We start from the raw sequence: 18,498 nt of genomic DNA, 5'->3' as shown, positions 1-18,498 counted from the left end.
AAGAAGCTTCAGTAAATAATATATCTTCCCTGCATGGGTTCCCCTTTTTATAAGAAAGTAGAGATCTACGACGGTGATTTCATAGGCGTCTAACTCCTTGTCGAGCTGCGGTTGATACACCTTGAATGGGGCTTTTACCATAAACATTTTGTGAGATCCTTTGAAAACATCACAAGACTGTTTCAAACTGGAAAATTTATTGCAGTTCTGGACTTAAGAAGACAGCATTCTCTCCACCCCCGACAATGTACCAGATTGATGTCGGGAGTCAAGATGATGGGAACTATGGAACAAACCTGCAATAAAGCTCTCAAGAATGCAATTGCATAACTGTTCATTTAGGAGAAGATTCAGTGGTAGCTATTCAGTTTTTGAGAAGAGGGCCACACTTTGGGTGGGACGGGTGTGTGGCGGGGATTTTCTTATAGAATGAGCCAGACATAATACTTGTGGTGCAGTGGTGATGTTGGGGTATTTGTGGAAGAAGGACATCTTCTTCCAGTTGTCTTGCCATTGTCTTAGTGAGCAGAGAGTAGTGCAACGGGCACGTCCAGGTATTGGTGGATATTATAGATAATCATATCATTATTGTCATGGGGTTACATTAAAAATGTCACCATTGAATTTCAAACCAGTAGGGGTATTAGAAAAAGTTATATATAGTTACATAGTTACATAGTTACATATTTACATAGTAGATGAGGTTGAAAAAAGACGTGCGTCCATCAAGTTCCTCCTATGCTAAATGTAGACGACAGATACTTTATCTTATAACCCTACTTACAGTATATTGATCCAGAGGAAGGTAAACAATAAACTCTAGTGACACATTATCCAACGATATCTCAATAGGTGGAAAAATAAATTCCTTCCCGACTCCAAAAATTGGCAATCAGATTACTCCCTGGATCAGCGTCCTCCCCATATACTACTTATTTGGTATATCCCTGTATACCTTCCCTTTCTTAACTTTTTTTTATAACAAATCTTTTGTATCTGCCATCACAGTTTCCATGCATAATGAACCCCACACTGTAACTGCCCTTACTGTAAAGAACCCTTTCCTTTGTTGCTGGTGAAATCTCCTTTCCTCCAACCTTAAGAGATGCCCCTGAGTCCTTTGTATTGCTGTGTGTGTGTGTGTGTGTGTGTGTGTGTGTGTGTGTGTGTGTGTGTGTGTGTGTGTGTGTGTGTGTGTGTGTGTGTCAGTGTGACATCATCACAAGGGTAAAGAAATGAACATGGCAGAGGGCCAGATATATTGCAAAGAAGAAATGACCGTCATTGGGCTGCCCTTCTTTTTACTGATGAGCCTGATAATATCCCTATTATCCTTCTATATCCGCAAGGAATCATATGTGGCACCATCAGACCACAGACCTCAACTCAGAAAAGAATATACAGCTCAGCCTCGTTATAGCGCGATCCGCTACAACGCGGATCCGCTTATAACGCGGTGCAAGCGTGGCTCCCAATTTTCGTATTTATGAATACTTTAGAACACGGCTATTGGTGTCTTAAATACTTTGTTGTACAACGCCTACAATGGTACATTATTTCTAACGCGGATCCGCTTATAACGCGGCGTGATTCTTTGGATCCCAAGCGCAGCGTTATAAGGTGGCTGAGCTGTAGTTTGCATCCTAATATTAGCTGTCTGCAAGCTATCCATGCCGGTCACCAGCTTGTAATGGTGAATTAAACACTTTGATAAAAAGGAATATACTGCCCCTTTAAGATCATTCCTTAATGAAGACGATTTGATCACTTTGAGCTACTGTATGTATATATATCTTCAGTCAATACAAAGTGTGCTGCTTCACTGCCAGCATATCCTACTCACACGTTTGAGGTACAGTTCTGTAACCATTTAAAGAACAGTGGTACGTGTCAATCAGTTTGTCAGAAATGTTACGTTTTATGGGTGGCGTGCTTGTAAGAGAATTCTTTGGAAGAGCATTAATTCATTATGCGTTCACTCTCTTAATACCTTAAACCCCTATGGGCTGAACAAAGGAATCGTGTTTGACCCTTTCATAGATTTAAATGCTAAAAAAAAACAATGCACTGTGAATACAAACTGATCTGCGGTGATATGGAGATGGGGACAGGCTTAGGTGCTTCCTCTGAGCTGCTTCTCAGGGTGCTTAGCGCCTCCAGCAGAAGTGGGCTCCAGGGTGTCTGGAGATCTTCCCCCACTATTGCATACTTCTTCCCCACCCTGCTCAGGGACTGACACTTAGACAGGGGTATGATGAACAAGGGGTCTTTATTGCAATCACTGCGTTTGATGTTTCATGCACAGCGGTGCAGGGTCTTAGAGGCTCCAGGCCTATGAATGGTGCTGGACCCCGGTTGTATGGGGTGATCTGTAGCAATCAGATGTTCCCCCAGCCCCTAAGGACTGGGGGTGGGCATGCTCATCCCCGCTGGGAGAGGCTCCCAGCCCTACTTGTCTCTACCTCCTCCAGACCAGGACTGACAACATTTGTCTCTCCCTCCCATCAGGAACCAGAAGGGGCGGGCTCATGGTCTATACCTATCCCTGATAGGCTTACACAGGCCCGTGAGTCACCACCACACTCCTGTCCATCAGAGAGGAGCATGTAGGGGGGTCAAAAGCCCACTGATTAACCTGTCACTGCCCAGACATGTTACATACAATACTTTATTCACTTTGATTATCAGCCGAGCAAGAGTGGCCTTTCATACCTTGATTCCCGTCTAATCGACTCAAAGACTCTGGGGTCTTTCCCTTCGTACTTTTACAAGCAAATAATGATAAAGAAAACCTTCATAATAACCAGGTATATGGTAACATAGCATAATAAGAAGTCCTGAAGTACTGGTGTTGCTTGGAGGTCCTGTGTGGTGACTATGTACCTCTTATTTTTTTAAACTTGCTATTAGACTTTTTGTGAAGTTATTTGCCTTGACAATTTGGATTTTGGTAAATGTACTTTTTTTTTTTTTTTGTAATCAATTTATTTTTTAACAGAGGTTGCAAGTTTTGATTTTGATTTTTATGAGTGCTGGTCTGATCTAAATGTTTCTATATACAGTGTTCGACAAATCCATTCACCTACAGGCCCGTGGTGACTGGATTTGACCCCGTGGTGACCTCCTCATGGCCGGCCAAGCATGGCGGGATTGGGGGCGGGACTAGGTGGCGAGTTGATTTTTTGGTTCGGCGAGTAGATTTTTGGGTGATTTGTCAACCTGATGGTGAAGATACTGGGCTGGATATTCTCAGGGGATGGCTCGGAAAACCATGTAACCGATACCAGCCTCTACAAGGCGCATTGTTAAGCACCCGTGACAATTATTAACACAGGGTCAGTGCAAGTTGGGTTTTTTTTTTTGTTGTATTTTAAAATAGCATAATAAAGCATGAAACAATTCTTACAACAGGTCCCAAAACATGAAGAAGAAAAAATCATTCGGAAAATAATGTAACTGAAAATAATTCTGGAAGATATGGCAATAAAAGCACCAGTTTGGGTTTTAAATAACTTTTGGGTTCTAAAGCATCTTAATAGGATCAGTAGGTTCTGATATTACACACCTGGTTTTGCCCATCTGTAGTATTGGAATGTACTGCAAGGTTCTGCTAGGTTGTTCTGAGTGCACACACCCGAAAGCATTTCATAGGAAAGAGTCCAGTATTAGTGAAGTGTTAGGAAATCTATTAAATGGCAGAATTATATATTTTCACAAGCCATACTCCCCTCTGGTGCAGAATATACAGAAATAAGACTGACTTCAGCTAACGCAATGGAGGGGGGGGGGAATATTTGTGTATTACAGGTGGTACCTGTTGCTGAGGTGCGATTACGATAACCGCCCCCCAAAACCATACAACGTTTTGAGTTTAAAACCGGAGTGTCCCTGAAATGCTGCAATCACTGAAATGTAACCTTCACATTGCCCCATATATTTATTCCCATAAGTACGGGGGTTACCTTTGAGAGCCCTCAGCAGCAGAGATGGGGCACATTATATGTATCCGAATTTGGACCCGCAGCGGATCAGCCTTTGGTCCTGGGATTTCAGCGGATCCATCTCAAAAAAGGGCGACTCGCGTTTCACGTTTTTTTCATTATTATTATCATTATCCCGTACACGCTGCGGATACCCGCAGCCCAGGATTCTACAAATCCGTGCGCGGGTCGTATCCAATGGGCGGGTTTTTGATGAAACCGCGTGGAATGAAACTGACCAAATACGTTATTTTTTTTGGGGGGGGGGGGGGAGTGGGGGATGCGAGAAAAATTCGGGAAACGGAAATTGGGCGAATTCATCTCGTCTCTTCTTGGCCCGTGTCCCGTCTCATTTAGGATGTTCCCTATTTATAACAATACAACTCCTGCCTGGGAGGTGAGGGGTTTGTTAAGGTGCACCCCAACCCTGGCACAGCAGGATCTAACACAGGTAACATTGTATCTGTCATGCTAGGGGACAATCCAGAGTCCTTTGTACAACATGACAGATCAAAGTGACCCAGCCCTGCATACCTCTAATTGCCGTCTTTGAGAAAATACGTATAAGTTGTGTCTGGCACTGAGTCTGCATCATTAGCCTCTGTCATTACATGAGAAAACAGAAGGGGGTCAAACGCCTGTCTAATTGGGACCCACCGTCTCTTTTAAAGCTGCAGACCAAGCTATATCCTACAGTACGTGTGTTGTTTTTTTGTTTTTTTTTAAATAAATCAGTTCTGTACTATGAGAAAATACTTGAAGCATTTTTTTTTTATTCCCTATCTCTACGGGACAAGAGCATTTCTTATAAAAAAAAATTAAAAAAACAACCCTGAATGACATTTTTGATGTTTTATAATGTAGCAAGCATTTTTTGTTTCTATAGCAACCATTTACAAAGTCACATCCCCTTCCTCTTCTGAAACAGTCTCTGGCACACCCCTTTTTGAGCCCCGCCCTCTCACTAGCAGTGCACCAATTATATCTAGTGACTGCCTGGTCACATGATCTTCGCCACATAACTTTGCATCTTTGGTCCTCTTCTGCTGCACCGACAGCCATTTAGTGAACCCCCTTCCCCCCTCCCCCCCGAGCCGAATCTTTAACGATCGATCGGCAACTTAGCTAATTATTTATTATTGTGTGGATTGTATTGATGCACATATTAAAGGGGAAAAAATATGCTGCTTTAAACACATGAACTAAACAAGAATAATGGGAGTGATAGTGTGTATGCAGAATAGTTTGGGGGGGAAATAATTGAAAGAGAGGATTGCGTGAAAAAAAATCTGTTTCTCTCCTAAAATCACTGGTACTGCGTGTCCTTAATCATGTTCGTACAGCTGTAGCCAGGGTTGTTGCTGTTTTGGGGTGATATCCTGCGTTATCACATCCATTGAATCCTACAGGGGAACTAATATTCTGCAAATATTGTGCAGTATATTATCAGTAGGTAAAATAAAATGGCTGCCCGTTTGGGGCCCGTTTTGGCGTGGGTCATGCTCACGCATAGGAAATGCATTAACAATTACTTTGCGTCCACTCGCATTTGTCTTTTACACCAATAAAAAGATCACGGGCAAAAGTGGATGCGTTCCTGGGGCGCCAAAGTGTCGCTCGCCTGCATTTTGGCTCCAAGACACATCAATTTGTCACTCTTCTGGGCGTCAACATTGCTTTTGCCGATGCTTTATACTGTACATAAGACCAGATAAGCCCGGTAGGGTTCACACAGCGGGAGTCCCATTCAGACTCAAGGACCCCCCCACTGTGTTAATCCTGGTTGGCCATTACCGACTTCTAGGCGGTGTGCTGGGGACGGTTAGCTGCGCCAAAGGCTGTCCGCCTTTAGGGCGACGCAGATGTACACTTGAAGGGGTTCCGATTGAATTCAGCAGCGAATTCAAAGTTCCTTGTCCTCTTGGCTCATTAACATTCCAGTGGGCGGGGTTTGACGTTCCACAAAACACAAGCAAATGTTAACCCTTAGCACGCTGGGCCTGTGCAGAGGGGAGCAGCACTTGGTGAACCCCATCAGGCTGTCCGCTTGATGAGATTGCTGAAGTTGCACGATCTAATATGTACTTCGGACAAACACCCCCCAAAAAAGGTTTTCGGAAAAAAAACAGTGTATGGGTTACGAGGCTAGCCCCCCACACAATGGACACACGTTTTTTTGTTTTGTTTTTAAATGTCGTAGCAAAAAATCTTACAATTCCACTGGTCACATCTGTGGAAACTGCTTTGTCAGCGAAAAATATGAAAATGTATCTCTGAAATATATATGCATTTGCGCCAATACTCTATTTTATTAATTAAAATTCCCGAAACCTGCTCGGGATATGTTTGGACACACTCGTATGTAAAATGACGTAGCAGTATTTAAAAATGGAATTATTGGTAGCTCTGCACATACGTGTTAAACTGTGATCACTGGGCAACTTTTTCCATGTAACATGTTTTTTTTTGGGGGGGGGGGCGTTCATAATAAACAAAAATTCAGGAATCACAGAAATGTTAGCACAATGTTTGTGTTCTCATTCTAAGAGTGGTCCTTAAAACCTAAACACCTGTCTTTTGTACATTCGTTATTGCAGTAAAGGGCCTCTCTTACCCATAATTCACTTCTGTACTGAGCAAGAGTCTGAAGTCTGAAGTTATAATATTCCACACTCTCCATCTTCGAGAAATGACAAACAGATTTGAATGGGATTTCCACCGTTCACATCACGTCAATATGTCTCAGGGTTGTTTTTTTTCTTCTTCTTCTCTCGGTTACTGTATGACGTCACAGGGTCATGTATGAATGTTTTCTTTGAAGTGATGAGAATTAAAATAATTTGGGTGTGGTGACGGCTCGCTTTTGAGGTGCATTGCTGAAATAGACGTATAAACAAATCATTTTCTGCTTATTACCGCCATGGGCCAGGCCCCTGTTTCTCTGATGTGTTCATAATATCTGAGAGAACGGCTATTTTAGGCAAAATTCGAGGCATTTTTTTGCTGAGCGATTAAAACGCCTGCATAATCCTGTTCTGCCTTCTGCAACACCCCTTATGCATGTTCCCTATAAAAGAGGACCCTTGGATAGGGAACGTTTGTACTCCACTTGCTGATCAAGCAACAATCCAACTTGAGTATCCATCTTGATCCTGCTTTGTCGTCACCATGAGCCACTATCAACAAAAGTGTCACCCGACTTTCCAAAGGGGAAGCAGTCATGGCGGTGGTGCTTCTTCCGTGACGTCCAGCCATGGCTCTCCTGCCCATCATGGAGGCTCCCAAACTAGCCATCATGGAGGCTCCCAAACTGGCCATCATGGAGGTTCCCAAACTAGCCATCATGGAGGCTCCCAAACTAGCAATCATGGAGGCTCCCAAACTAGCCATCATGGAGGCTCCCAAACTAGCCATCATGGAGGCTCCCAATCTGGCCATCATGGAGGCTCCCAAACTAGCCGTCATGGAGGCTCCCAAACTAGCCATCATGGAGGCTCCCAATCTGGCCATCATGGAGGCTCCCAAACTAGCCGTCATGGAGGCTCCCAAACTAGCCATCATGGAGGACACCATAAAGTCCACCATGGAGCTTCCAGTATCCATGGAGGGTCAGGAGGCAAAGGAATGTCCTTCTCCAAACACTCTTCTGTCGGTCACGGATGTGGCTATGGAAGTGGACATGGTGGCTATAGTTTTGACAGCCACTTTAGCAGCTATGGGGGCCACAGCAGTCAAAAGAAGGATGGCCTGCTCAGTGTCAATGAGAAGGAAACCATGCAGCTTCTGAATGACCGCTTGGCATGCTATCTGGAGAAGGTGCACTCACTAGAGCAGGAAAATGCTCAGCTGGAGAGGAAGATCTGTGAGTGGTATGAGAACAATGCCCAGGCCGTACTGCCTGACTTTAGCAGCTACTACAGTGTCATTGCGGAGCTCCAGTGCCAGGTAAAGAGAAAATAGTACAACATTCTGATTAAAAGCGTCTCAAAACCTCTAAGGATTTCGTAGACCATGGTCTCATACCGCATTATCTCTTCCAGATCTCTGCAGCCACTGTGGAAAATGCCAGGATAGTCCTACAGATAGACAATGCCCGACTGGCTTCCGATGACTTCAGAAACAAGTAAGTCTTCTGGACAGTCCAGGGGGTGGGGGGGGGGGAACAAGACAGGACAACATACAAAATAAAGCAAAGAGAGTAAATGTAAATACAAAAAAAAAAGAAACAGAGGCGATTGAGAGGAGCAGAAGGACAAAAAGGTGGTGGTGGGAAGTAGAAGACAAATTATGGGGGTCTATACATTACGACAAATGTGGTTCTATTTGGGTGCAACATAACTGCTCCAGGTGTAGCAAAGTCAATAATCCCATTGAAATGAATAGAATTGATACATCTGGTGCAACAGGGTTGGCCCATAAGGTCTCCGTTTTTCGCTTTGATACAGACGCCTAAATAATTAATATATGTAAGGTCCTCTGGCTAATAATTTCCATTACATTTTAAATCCACCTCCCCATTCATACTGTATATCCCTCAATCCCACGCGAACAGGGGGACGTAGATGAGGAACACAGTCCTCTGGATCCTTTGGTGTCTTCATGTCCTCATCAGTATTTTCCTTCCGTCTTTAAGAACCTCTTGGAATCAGTTTCGTTCCTTCGTTCAATGTCAGTTTTGGGTAAATTAGCCAACACCACAGCTGTGCGTGGCGTTGTCGAGTTATGTTGCAATCTCTTCGGATAAAAATATACATTTTATAATATAGTGATTATAATCGATTATAATGAACATTGGATGTTACAAGACGTGTGAATGTTATCTCCTATCCGATAGGCTAAGCGTTGCTTTTTGCTTGAAAGTCTTCTGACATGCTGTCTCGGAGGAGAGACAACTCCTGAAGCCTTTAGCACATATTAGACTTGAACTATGAAGTCCTCATTGTTGATTCCTGTCATCCAAGATTTGAGATGGAGAACCGGCTGAGGAGCAATGTTGAGTCAGATGTGAATAGTCTACGCAGAGTTCTGGAAGGGCTGAACATGGAGAGAAATGATCTGGAGATGCAGGTTCAAGGCCTCCAGGATGAGCTGCAGCAAATGAGGAGTAACCATGAAGAGGTAATGTATAACAGATAAAGGTCACATAGGCAATATAGAGATACTATATATATGCCAGTGGTTGTAGAGGTAGAAGTTGAACCTATGACCATAAAGACTTCACCTGAACGTCCCATCTTCATCTTGTGCCCCTGTAGGAGGTGAACTGTCTGCGCGCTCAGCTGGGCGCCAGAGTCAACGTGGAAGTGAACGCTGCTCCATCTGTGAATCTGAACGAGGTCCTGTCCGAGATCCGAGAGCAATATGAAAACATGATGGAGAGGAACCTGAGGGAGGTTGAGAGCATGTTCCTTGCGAGGGTATGGGTATTTCTGTCTTTAATTTTAGTGAGTTCTTTGCAAAGAAAGCACGATACACTGATTCTAGCAAATGACTCGACTTCTGATCTCCCCGCGTGTTTTGTTTTGCCGTGACAGATTGAGGAACTCAGTAGTCAGGTGGTCTCCGGTTCTGAGCAGCTGGAGTCCGTTCAAACCGAGGTCATTGAGCTGAAGCGCTGCGTACAAACCCTGGAGATTGAGCTGCAGAGCCAGCTGAGCATGGTATGTTTTAGCCCTTCGTGTTTTTAATATGCACTTACTCCTTATTTCGTTGAGATATAAGGCCGGATTCATATTCAAGATTCCATTGGTTTACAGGAGCTTATTTCAGTAAAGCATTAAGAAATAACGGCCTATTGTATCTACTAAGAATTGACTGTAAAACGTTGTGTGCATCACAATCTCTGTGCTACCATGTACAGCTGTACAACAAACACCGTCCATTCCTGTGCGCCAAAACAAATGGGAAACAGATATAATTTTGACGCCGCTGGCGCAGACGGATACATTTGAGCTATGTACACAGGTGCACACAAGAGCAATTTAAATTGAGTTTGCCATGCATCAACTTTGTGCCAAAAAGTCTGTTTGAAAAGCTTAGTACCTAGGCTCCGTAGCTACATGTGCTACAGTATATAGATACTGTTTGTGACTCAGTATTCCAAGTCATATTCCTTAACCAGCAGATGGTTCTAAGTGGAATGGTTTTAGCTGTAGCCTGGGCAAAACCCAGGGGCCCGCGCTCTTGGGGGGGCCCGCTCTCTATGGTGACGATATTTGTCACCGGCTGCGCATGCGTGAATCTGCCGATCTGCTCTGCGACTGCGCATGCGCGATCAGCATTTGCGTGCGCCACTGGGTCCCCCCCCCATCCCATGTAAAATGTTATATATGCGCGTGTACCATTTTTCTTTGGAGCTCGGAAATTCTAAACAACCTACTGTAATAAAAAAAAGAGAGAGACAAATTGTCCATGTTTTGATTTCAGAAAGCGGCCCTGGAGTCGACCTTGGCAGAGACAGAGGCCACTTACAGTTCCCAGCTCAACCAGTTACAGGGCATGATCAACAACATTGAATCTCAACTTGGGCAGATTCGAGGTGACCTGGAACGCCAGATCTACGAATACAAGATGCTGATGGACCAGAAGACCCATCTGGAGATGGAAATTGCCACCTACAAACGCCTGCTGGAAGGACTTGACATGCAGTACGTAAACATGAGGGTTGCTTGTCTGTTAGAGTAGGCTGGACCAATGTCCACACAACTACAACCATTACACTATTACTGCAGAAGGGAGGTAAAGTGGTGTCCGTTTGTAGGACCTCATGCACAGTTATATCCAGTTGGGAAAGTGACATCTCCGGAAAGTCATGACAGTGGATTAAACAAGAGCAGTCAGAAGTGTGCAAGTTTAAACCAAAAGCTCACTAAAGGTTGACCAAGGAGAAGCCTTGAATGTATTATAGATAAGGTGTAAGAAGTATGGATCTTAAGAGAGAAAATAAGCTATAGATAACAGTACCATGCTAAAAAAGTGAGATGGGGAGTAGATTAAATGGAGATGTAAAAAGGGAGTTAAGAAAAGCGCTGGATAAACATAAGGTGACCACAAGAATTTGGAACTAGGGAATGAAGTTGAATACCAAGTTTGTAGTTTGAAAATAGGACCCAAACTGACTATTTACCTGTCCCCAACTCCTACGTATCTTGTGATGTGTCAACGTTTATCTTCCTCCGCAGATTCTCACATCAGCACACCCAGGTTTCCAGAGAGGGTAAGTGCAACGGCGGGGGGGGGAGGGGGTGGGAATGGAGGGGGAGCGTAATTGGCCAATATAAGAGTCGGAAAGTGGGTTTGCGGTTCTGAGCTGAGAATAGTTTTTGGTCGCTAAAGGAACGCTGCTTCTCTCACTGACATTAAAAGTGTAGCGCTGGCCTAGTGTCAAAAGTGTCAAAGGAGGATGTGTACGGTCACCCTGACAAATGTTACAGGTTGGGCTCGCTTCTAATGAGCCACCATGAAAAGTCCTTGTATGTGTTCTTGTTAATGAGCTTTTCAGACCCAGACGTGGCAGTGCACAGACGCAACTCGGTCGGTTTTGGCCCAGATTCTGAGGAATTCCATGAACATGTCGGGGAAAATCCTCAGCATAGTCCATAGACTCTGTAATGACCCATCGGATTAACTAGTCCATAGACGCTGTAATGGCCCATCGGATTAACTAATCCATAGATGCTGTAATGGCCCATCGGATTAACTAGTCCATAGACGCTGTAATGGCCCATCGGATTAACTAGTCCATAGACGCTGTAATGGCCCATCGGATTAACTAGTCCATAGACGCTGTAATGGCCCATCGGATTAACTAGTCCATAGACGCTGTAATGGCCCATCGGATTAACTAGTCAATAGACGCTGTAATGGCCCATCGGATTAACTAGTCCATAGATGCTGTAATGGCCCATCGGATTAACTAGTCCATAGACGCTGAATGGCCCATCGGATTAACTAGTCCATAGACGCTGTAATGGCCCATCGGATTAACCCAACGGGGGGTCCCTGCGTTTGAATGGGACTCACGCTGTGTGAAGCTCACCGGGGCTGCGAGACCCATTCAAATGCCGGGACCCCCGCTGAGTTAATCCGATGGGCCACTTCAGCGTCTATTGATTATGCTGCAGAGTATTTGCGAGGTGCTTGTGGATTTTCCTCACACGCTGGCTCAAAACCAGCAGTTGCATCCGTACCTTACTGAAGCAGCAAAGTAGTAGTTACAAAGCCTAAGCACCCAAGGGGGGTGCATAGACGATGCCTTATTTAACATTTCAGAATGTAAGATATAGTATTTTGGGTGCTGTGCCATACATCTTTTTCCAGCACCGGAAAACCTCGTATAGGTCATTTACTCAAATGGGGCATAATAGCGTCTTCCAGTACTAGAAGGCCGCTTCTGGCACCACTCCGCTTTTCTGATTCTCAATATATCACTCCTGATATCTTCTCGTTGCAGCTTCTCACAGCTCTATGAAGCATCACATGAGCAGCCGCGAAGGGGACCATGGAAAAAGCGTGTCCTTCCAGGACTTTGCTCATCAATGCAAGTGATACTTTTGATGGGGGAGGGGGGTAACAATGAGTGAAACCACCGGGAGGAGACAGCGGATCAAGATGGATACTCCAGAAGTCAACGATTTAGCATTTTCTAAAGCTGTGTTTGGTACTTCTGAGCAAGTAGTAGATCTTCAGCTTATCTTTGATTCTTTTGTTAGAGACCTAAAATATATACAGCTCAACCCCCTTATAACGCTGCGCTTGGGGTCCAAAGAATCACACCGCGCTATAAGCGGATCGCGTTGGAAATAATGTACCATTGTGTGCATTGTACAATAAAGTATTTAAGAAACCAACAATCGTGTTGTAAAGTATTCATAATTACGAAAATCGGGAGCCACGCGTGCATCGCGTTATAAGCGGATCCGCGTTGTAACGGATCGTGTTATAACGGGGTTGAGCTGTATATTGTATGGCATACACTTAAATGGCTGTGTTGCAACATATTCACTATAGATTTCGCTGCAATCCTCTACAGGGCTAAAGCTTTTGCAGGATTTAATGCAGTAAGCGTAGAGGTAATATACAAGAAACCGCGTAGATGAACCATTGGTCTACACAGGGGGTGTCCTTGGTTTGAAACCTAGTTCTGTGAAATTGGGCGTCTCTTACTCTGTGTTTTTCAACAGGGGTTCCTAGGAACCCTTGGGTTTCCCCCGGGCATCCCTAAAGGGTTCCCTGCCATGTTCCGGTCATTTGACAATTGTACCAAATACAGAAGAATTTACAACGTATCCGATCTCCAGCACAATATTAGAGAGGGTTGGGGTTCCTTGCAATGCATCTGATCTCAGACGCGCTATTAGAGAGGGTTGGGGTTCCTTACAATGCATCCGATCTCCAGCACAGTATTAGAGAGGGTTGGGGTTCCTTACAATGCATCCGATCTCCAGCACAGTATTAGAGAGGGTTGGGGTTCCTTACAATGCATCTGATCTCAGACGCGCTATTAGAGAGGGTTGGGGTTCCTTACAATGTATCTGATCTCAGACGCGCTATTAGAAAGGGTCGGGGTTCCTTACAATGCATCTGATCTCAGACGCGCTATTAGAGAGGTTCGGGGCTCCTTACAATGCATCTGATCTCAGACGCGCTATTAGAGAGGGTTGGGGTTCCTTACACTGTATCTGATCTCAGACGCGTTATTAGAGAGGGTTGGGGTTCCTTACAATGCATCTGATCTCAGACGTGCTGTTAGAGAGGGTTGGGGTTCCTTACAATGCACCTGATCTCAGACGCGCTATTAGAGAGGGTCGGGGTTCCTTACAATGCACCTGATCTCAGACGCGCTATTAGAGAGGGTCGGGGCTCCTTACGATGCATCTGATCTCAGACGCGCTATTTGAGAGGGTCGGGGCTCCTTACGATGCATCTGATCTCAGACGCGCTATTAGAGAGGGTTGGGGTTCCTTACAATGCATCTGATCTCCGACACAGTATTAGAGAGGGTTGGGGTTCCTTACAATGCATCTGATCTCCGACACAGTATTAGAGAGGGTTGGGGTTCCTTACAATGCATCTGATCTCCGACACAGTATTAGAGAGGGACGGGGTTCCTCAGAATTTCACATAGGGTTCCTTCACCAAAATAAGGTTGGAAACCAGTCTACCCCAATAGTAATGATGTTACCAACGCATTGTGATACTCTTGATATTTATATGCTAGTACAGTGAACTTTGAATGTATACGTGGTCAAAATAACACTATATTGTAACATTGTTATAGCATAAAACCCCACTACTGAACTTGTGTACACTTCTGACGTTACCGCCGCTGCTTCGTATTTGCAAGAGTCTGTATCTCCTGTGGTGCTAGTTACTATAGAAAATATGTTGCATGTCTTGGACCTTTTTTTTTTGTTGCATTTCTTGAATAAAATCTTTCTTCTGCCTCATGCAAACTGCTGTCGGATAACTCCAGCTGCAAAAAAACCCCCAAAAAATCCTCTTTTTCCGCTTGCGTTTTTCCTCTTCGGGGTTGGGGTCACCATAACTACAGATGTAGCGCGGGTTTATTGCTCTCGCTGGCGCGGTAGGCCGCCATTATAGTGACGGCGAGCGCGTTGCCTTGCGGAACAAATCTATGTATGAAACCCTCGCGATGCCGGCCCATGGAGCGCGCGAACGCGCGACTCTGGAGAAAACAAACCATTTTTTGTTTGTTTTTGACACACGATGGCCTGGTCTCCGTGCGCGGTTTCAGCCAATGAGGGCGAACCACTCGCGGGACGTCACTGCCACGCCCCCTCCCCGTCGCGCTAACGCAAAGGGCAGAAATCGCTTGAGCGACAGGTCCGAGCGCGGCGCCACTCTAAACGCGTGCCTTATGGTGGGATATTCTGTGATGTTATGCATTATAACTCCTATGGAAACTCTGGGATTTTCTGCCTTATCTATAGGTGATATCGCGCTAGCTACTTCTGTAGTAGGCTTTAGGGAAGGACAACATATAGCGAGAGGCACACCCTGTAATTATTTCATTCCAAATTACAAAGGGGAATTTCACTAGTTGTTAAACACCTATGTAATGTTTGGAAATCCTTTAATCTTTTATACAAAGAGGAGAGTTGCTGTTTTGACGGTATAAACCTGAAATGCAGCTCTCAGTACTTTACAGGCATACCCCGCATTAACGTACGCAAAGGGTCCAGAGCATGTATGTAACTATGTAACTACAGGCATACCCCGCATTAACGTACGCAAAGGGTCCAGAGCATGTATGTAACTATGTAACTACAGGCATACCCCGCATTAACGTACGCAAAGGGTCCAGAGCATGTATGTAACTATGTAACTACAGGCATACCCCGCATTAACGTACGCAAAGGGTCCAGAGCATGTATGTAACTATGTAACTACAGGTATACCCCGCATTAACGTACGCAAAGGGTCCAGAGCATGTATGTAACTATGTAACTACAGGGATACCCCGCATTAACGTACGCAAAGGGTCCAGAGCATGTATGTAACTATGTAACTACAGGCATACCCCGCATTAACGTACGCAAAGGGTCTAGAGCATGTATGTAACTATGTAACTACAGGCATACCCCGCATTAACGTACGCAAAGGGTCTAGAGCATGTATGTAAAGCGAAAATGTACTTAAAGTGAAGCACTGCCTTTTCCCCCCACGTATCGATGCTTCGGTACAGGTAGGGAGCCGGTATTGCTGTTCGGGGCGTGCTGACGGGCTCATGCGCAAGCTGCCGTTTGCCTACTGGGAATTAGCGCGTCACTACTACGGCGGTCTGTAGGGCGGAATAAGTGTACGCAGGGGTACGGTGCTATTGAAAACATGTCCTTACTCGCGAGTTTACTTAAAGCGAGTGTCCTTAAACCGGGGTATGCTTCTATATCATAGTTAGGTTTATCTATCTGGTAGAAGTAGCATCCCCGAGTGAATAAACAAGTAGGGGAGTAACAAGCTGCTATTTTCCGTGTAGGCCTACGAAAAAATCTGTTCGGAGTCCCAAATATTCGTTTATTATTAGAGTGTAGGTGAAATAAACACTACGTATGCGGCGAATATTTAAAAAAAAACCTATTACTGAGTTGTAGGTCCGCAGAAAACACAATCCCAAAAAACGTAGCCTTTAGAAATCAACAAACATTGAAAACACGCATAAAGGGTCTCGTACTGATCCTACTGGAAGCATATGGACTAGATTATCTGAGGTGTGGTGCAAACACAATTATAGTCCATACACTGCATATAACCATCAAAACAGTTAACCCTTGTTGCTCTGTACCATAACCAATTTTAATTATTTTTTGATTAGCATTATCTATATATATATAAAATCGAATGGTTAGTGCTATCTGCGGTGAATCTGATTGGTCCTCAGCCTCTGGCCAATCAGATTGGTGGGTCTGACATCACCCAACTGCCACTCTCTTCCCCCTCGGCGCCACACACACACACACACACACACACACACACACACACACACACACACACACACACACACACACACACACACACACACACACACACACACACACACACACACACACACACACACACACCTCTCTCTCTCTCTCTCTCCGGCGCTCATCTATCCCCTCCCTCCGCTCACCTCTCCCCTCCCTCCGCTCACCTCTCCCCTCCCTCCGCTCACCTCTCCCTCCCTCCACCTCTCCCTCCGCTCACCTCTCCCTCCCTCCGCTCACCTCTCCCTCCCTCCACCTATCCCTACCTCCGCTCACCTCTCCCTCCCTCCGCTCACCTCTCCCTCCCTCCACCTCTCCCTCCCTCCCTCCACCTCTCCCTCCCTCCACCTCTCCCTCCCTCCATCTGCTCAACTCTCTCCGCTCACCTCTCCCTCCGCTCACCTCTCCCTCCGCTCACCTCTCCCTCCCTCCGCTCACCTCTCCCCTCCCTCCGCTCACCTCTCCCCTCCCTCCGCTCACCTCTCCCCTCCCTCCGCTCACCTCTCCCTCCCTCCGCTCACCTCTCCCCTCCCTCCGCTCACCTCTCCCTCCCTCCGCTCACCTCTCCCCTCCCTCCGCTCACCTCTCCCTCCCTCCGCTCACCTCTCCCTCCCTCCGCTCACCTCTCCCCTCCCTCCGCTCACCTCTCCCCTCCCTCCGCTCAACTCTCCCCTCCCTCCGCTCACCTCTCCCTCCGCTCACCTCTCCCTCCGCTCAACTCTCCCCTCCCTCCGCTCACCTCTCCCCTCCCTCCGCTCACCTCTCCCCTCCCTCCGCTCACCTCTCCCCTCCCTCCGCTCACCTCTCCCCTCCCTCCGCTCACCTCTCCCCTCCCTCCGCTCACCTCTCCCTCCCTCCGCTTACCTCTCCCTCCCGGTGCTCCGCTCATCTCCCTCCCCGGTGGGGGGACAGGCAGGCTGCAGCTGCCTCGCGGCGCCTCAGATGGTGGCGGACGGAAGGACACCCTTCCTCCCTCGCGGCGCCTAAGATGGCGGCGCCCGGAAGGACCCCCTTCCTCCCTCGCGGCACCGAGTGAGAAGATGGCGGCGCCCGGAAGTAGAGGTAGGTGTCGCGTGTGTGTTGCTCTAGGTGACGTGTGTGTGTGTGTCAGTGTGTGTGTGTCAGTGTGTGTGTGTGTGTGTGACAGTGTGTGTATGTGTGTGTGTGACACTGTGTGTGTGTGTGTGTGTCTTACTGTGTGTGTGTGACACTGTGTGTGTGTGTGTGACACTGTGTGTGTGTGTGACACTGTGTGTGTGTGTCACCCCCCCCTGCCTTTCATGCCCCCCCCTGCCTTTCATGCCCCCCCTGCCTTTCACGCCCCCCCTTGCCTTTCACGCCCCCCTGCCTTTCATGCCCCCCCCCTGCCTTTCATGCCCCCCCTGCCTTTCATGCCCCCCCCTGCCTTTCACGTCCCCCCCCTGCCTTTCACGTCCCCCCCCTGCCTTTCACGTCCCCCCCCTGCCTTTCACATCCTCCCCCTGCCTTTCACACGCCCCCCCTGCCTTTCACACCCCCCCCTGCCTTTCACGCCCCCCCCTCTGCCTTTCACGCCCCCCCCTGCCTTTCACACCCTCCCCCCCTGCCTTTCACGCCCCCCTGCCTTTCACGCCTCCCCCCTGCCTTTCAGGCCCCCCCTGCCTTTCACGCCCCCCCCTGCCTTTCACGCCCCCCCCTGCCTTTCACGCCCCCCCTGCCTTTCACGCCCCCCACTCCTGCCTTTCACGCCCCCCCTGCCTTTCAGGCCCCCCCTGCCTTTCACGCCCCCCCCTGCCTTTCACGCCCCCCCCCCCTGCCTTTCACGCCCCCCCCTGCCTTTCACGCCCCCCCTGCCTTTCACGCCCCCCCTGCCTTTCACGCCCCCCCCCTGCCTTTCACGCCCCCCTGCCTTTCACGCCCCCCACTCCTGCCTTTCACGCCCCCCCTCCTGCCTTTCACGCCACCCCCTCCTGCCTTTCACACCCCCCCTCCCTGCCTCCGGGCAACGCCAGGTATATCAGCTAGTACACTATATTCATGATCTGCACAATACA

General features: G+C 47.0%; 1 protein-coding gene across 1 annotated transcript; it reads left to right on the top strand.

The window, feature by feature from the left end:
* Window positions 1–7,096: 7,096 nt before the first annotated feature.
* LOC142472978 (keratin, type I cytoskeletal 19-like) lies at window positions 7,097–12,746 on the top strand. Its single transcript, XM_075580127.1, has 8 exons — window positions 7,097–7,925; window positions 8,021–8,103; window positions 8,942–9,098; window positions 9,236–9,397; window positions 9,515–9,640; window positions 10,407–10,627; window positions 11,162–11,196; window positions 12,433–12,746. Exons 1-8 carry the CDS (start codon window positions 7,149–7,151, stop codon window positions 12,525–12,527), a joined length of 1,656 nt encoding a protein of 551 aa, XP_075436242.1. The 5' UTR covers window positions 7,097–7,148; the 3' UTR covers window positions 12,528–12,746.
* Window positions 12,747–18,498: the final 5,752 nt, after the last annotated feature.

This window comes from Ascaphus truei, chromosome 23, assembly GCF_040206685.1.
Source record: "Ascaphus truei isolate aAscTru1 chromosome 23, aAscTru1.hap1, whole genome shotgun sequence".
NCBI classification, from domain to species: Eukaryota; Metazoa; Chordata; class Amphibia; order Anura; family Ascaphidae; genus Ascaphus; species Ascaphus truei.
Note: the sequence above shows the minus strand (reverse complement) of the source record. Positions and strands in the feature narration are given on the sequence as shown.

Excerpts from the sequence above, each read along its gene's own strand:
- LOC142472978 (XM_075580127.1), top strand. The coding sequence starts at position 7,149 with ATGAGCCACTATCAACAAAAGTGTCACCCGACTTTCCAAAGGGGAAGC. Across the intron at positions 7,926-8,020 it reads TTGCGGAGCTCCAGTGCCAG|ATCTCTGCAGCCACTGTGGA; the intron begins GTAAAGAGAAAA and ends TATCTCTTCCAG. Across the intron at positions 9,641-10,406 it reads TGCAGAGCCAGCTGAGCATG|AAAGCGGCCCTGGAGTCGAC; the intron begins GTATGTTTTAGC and ends TTTTGATTTCAG.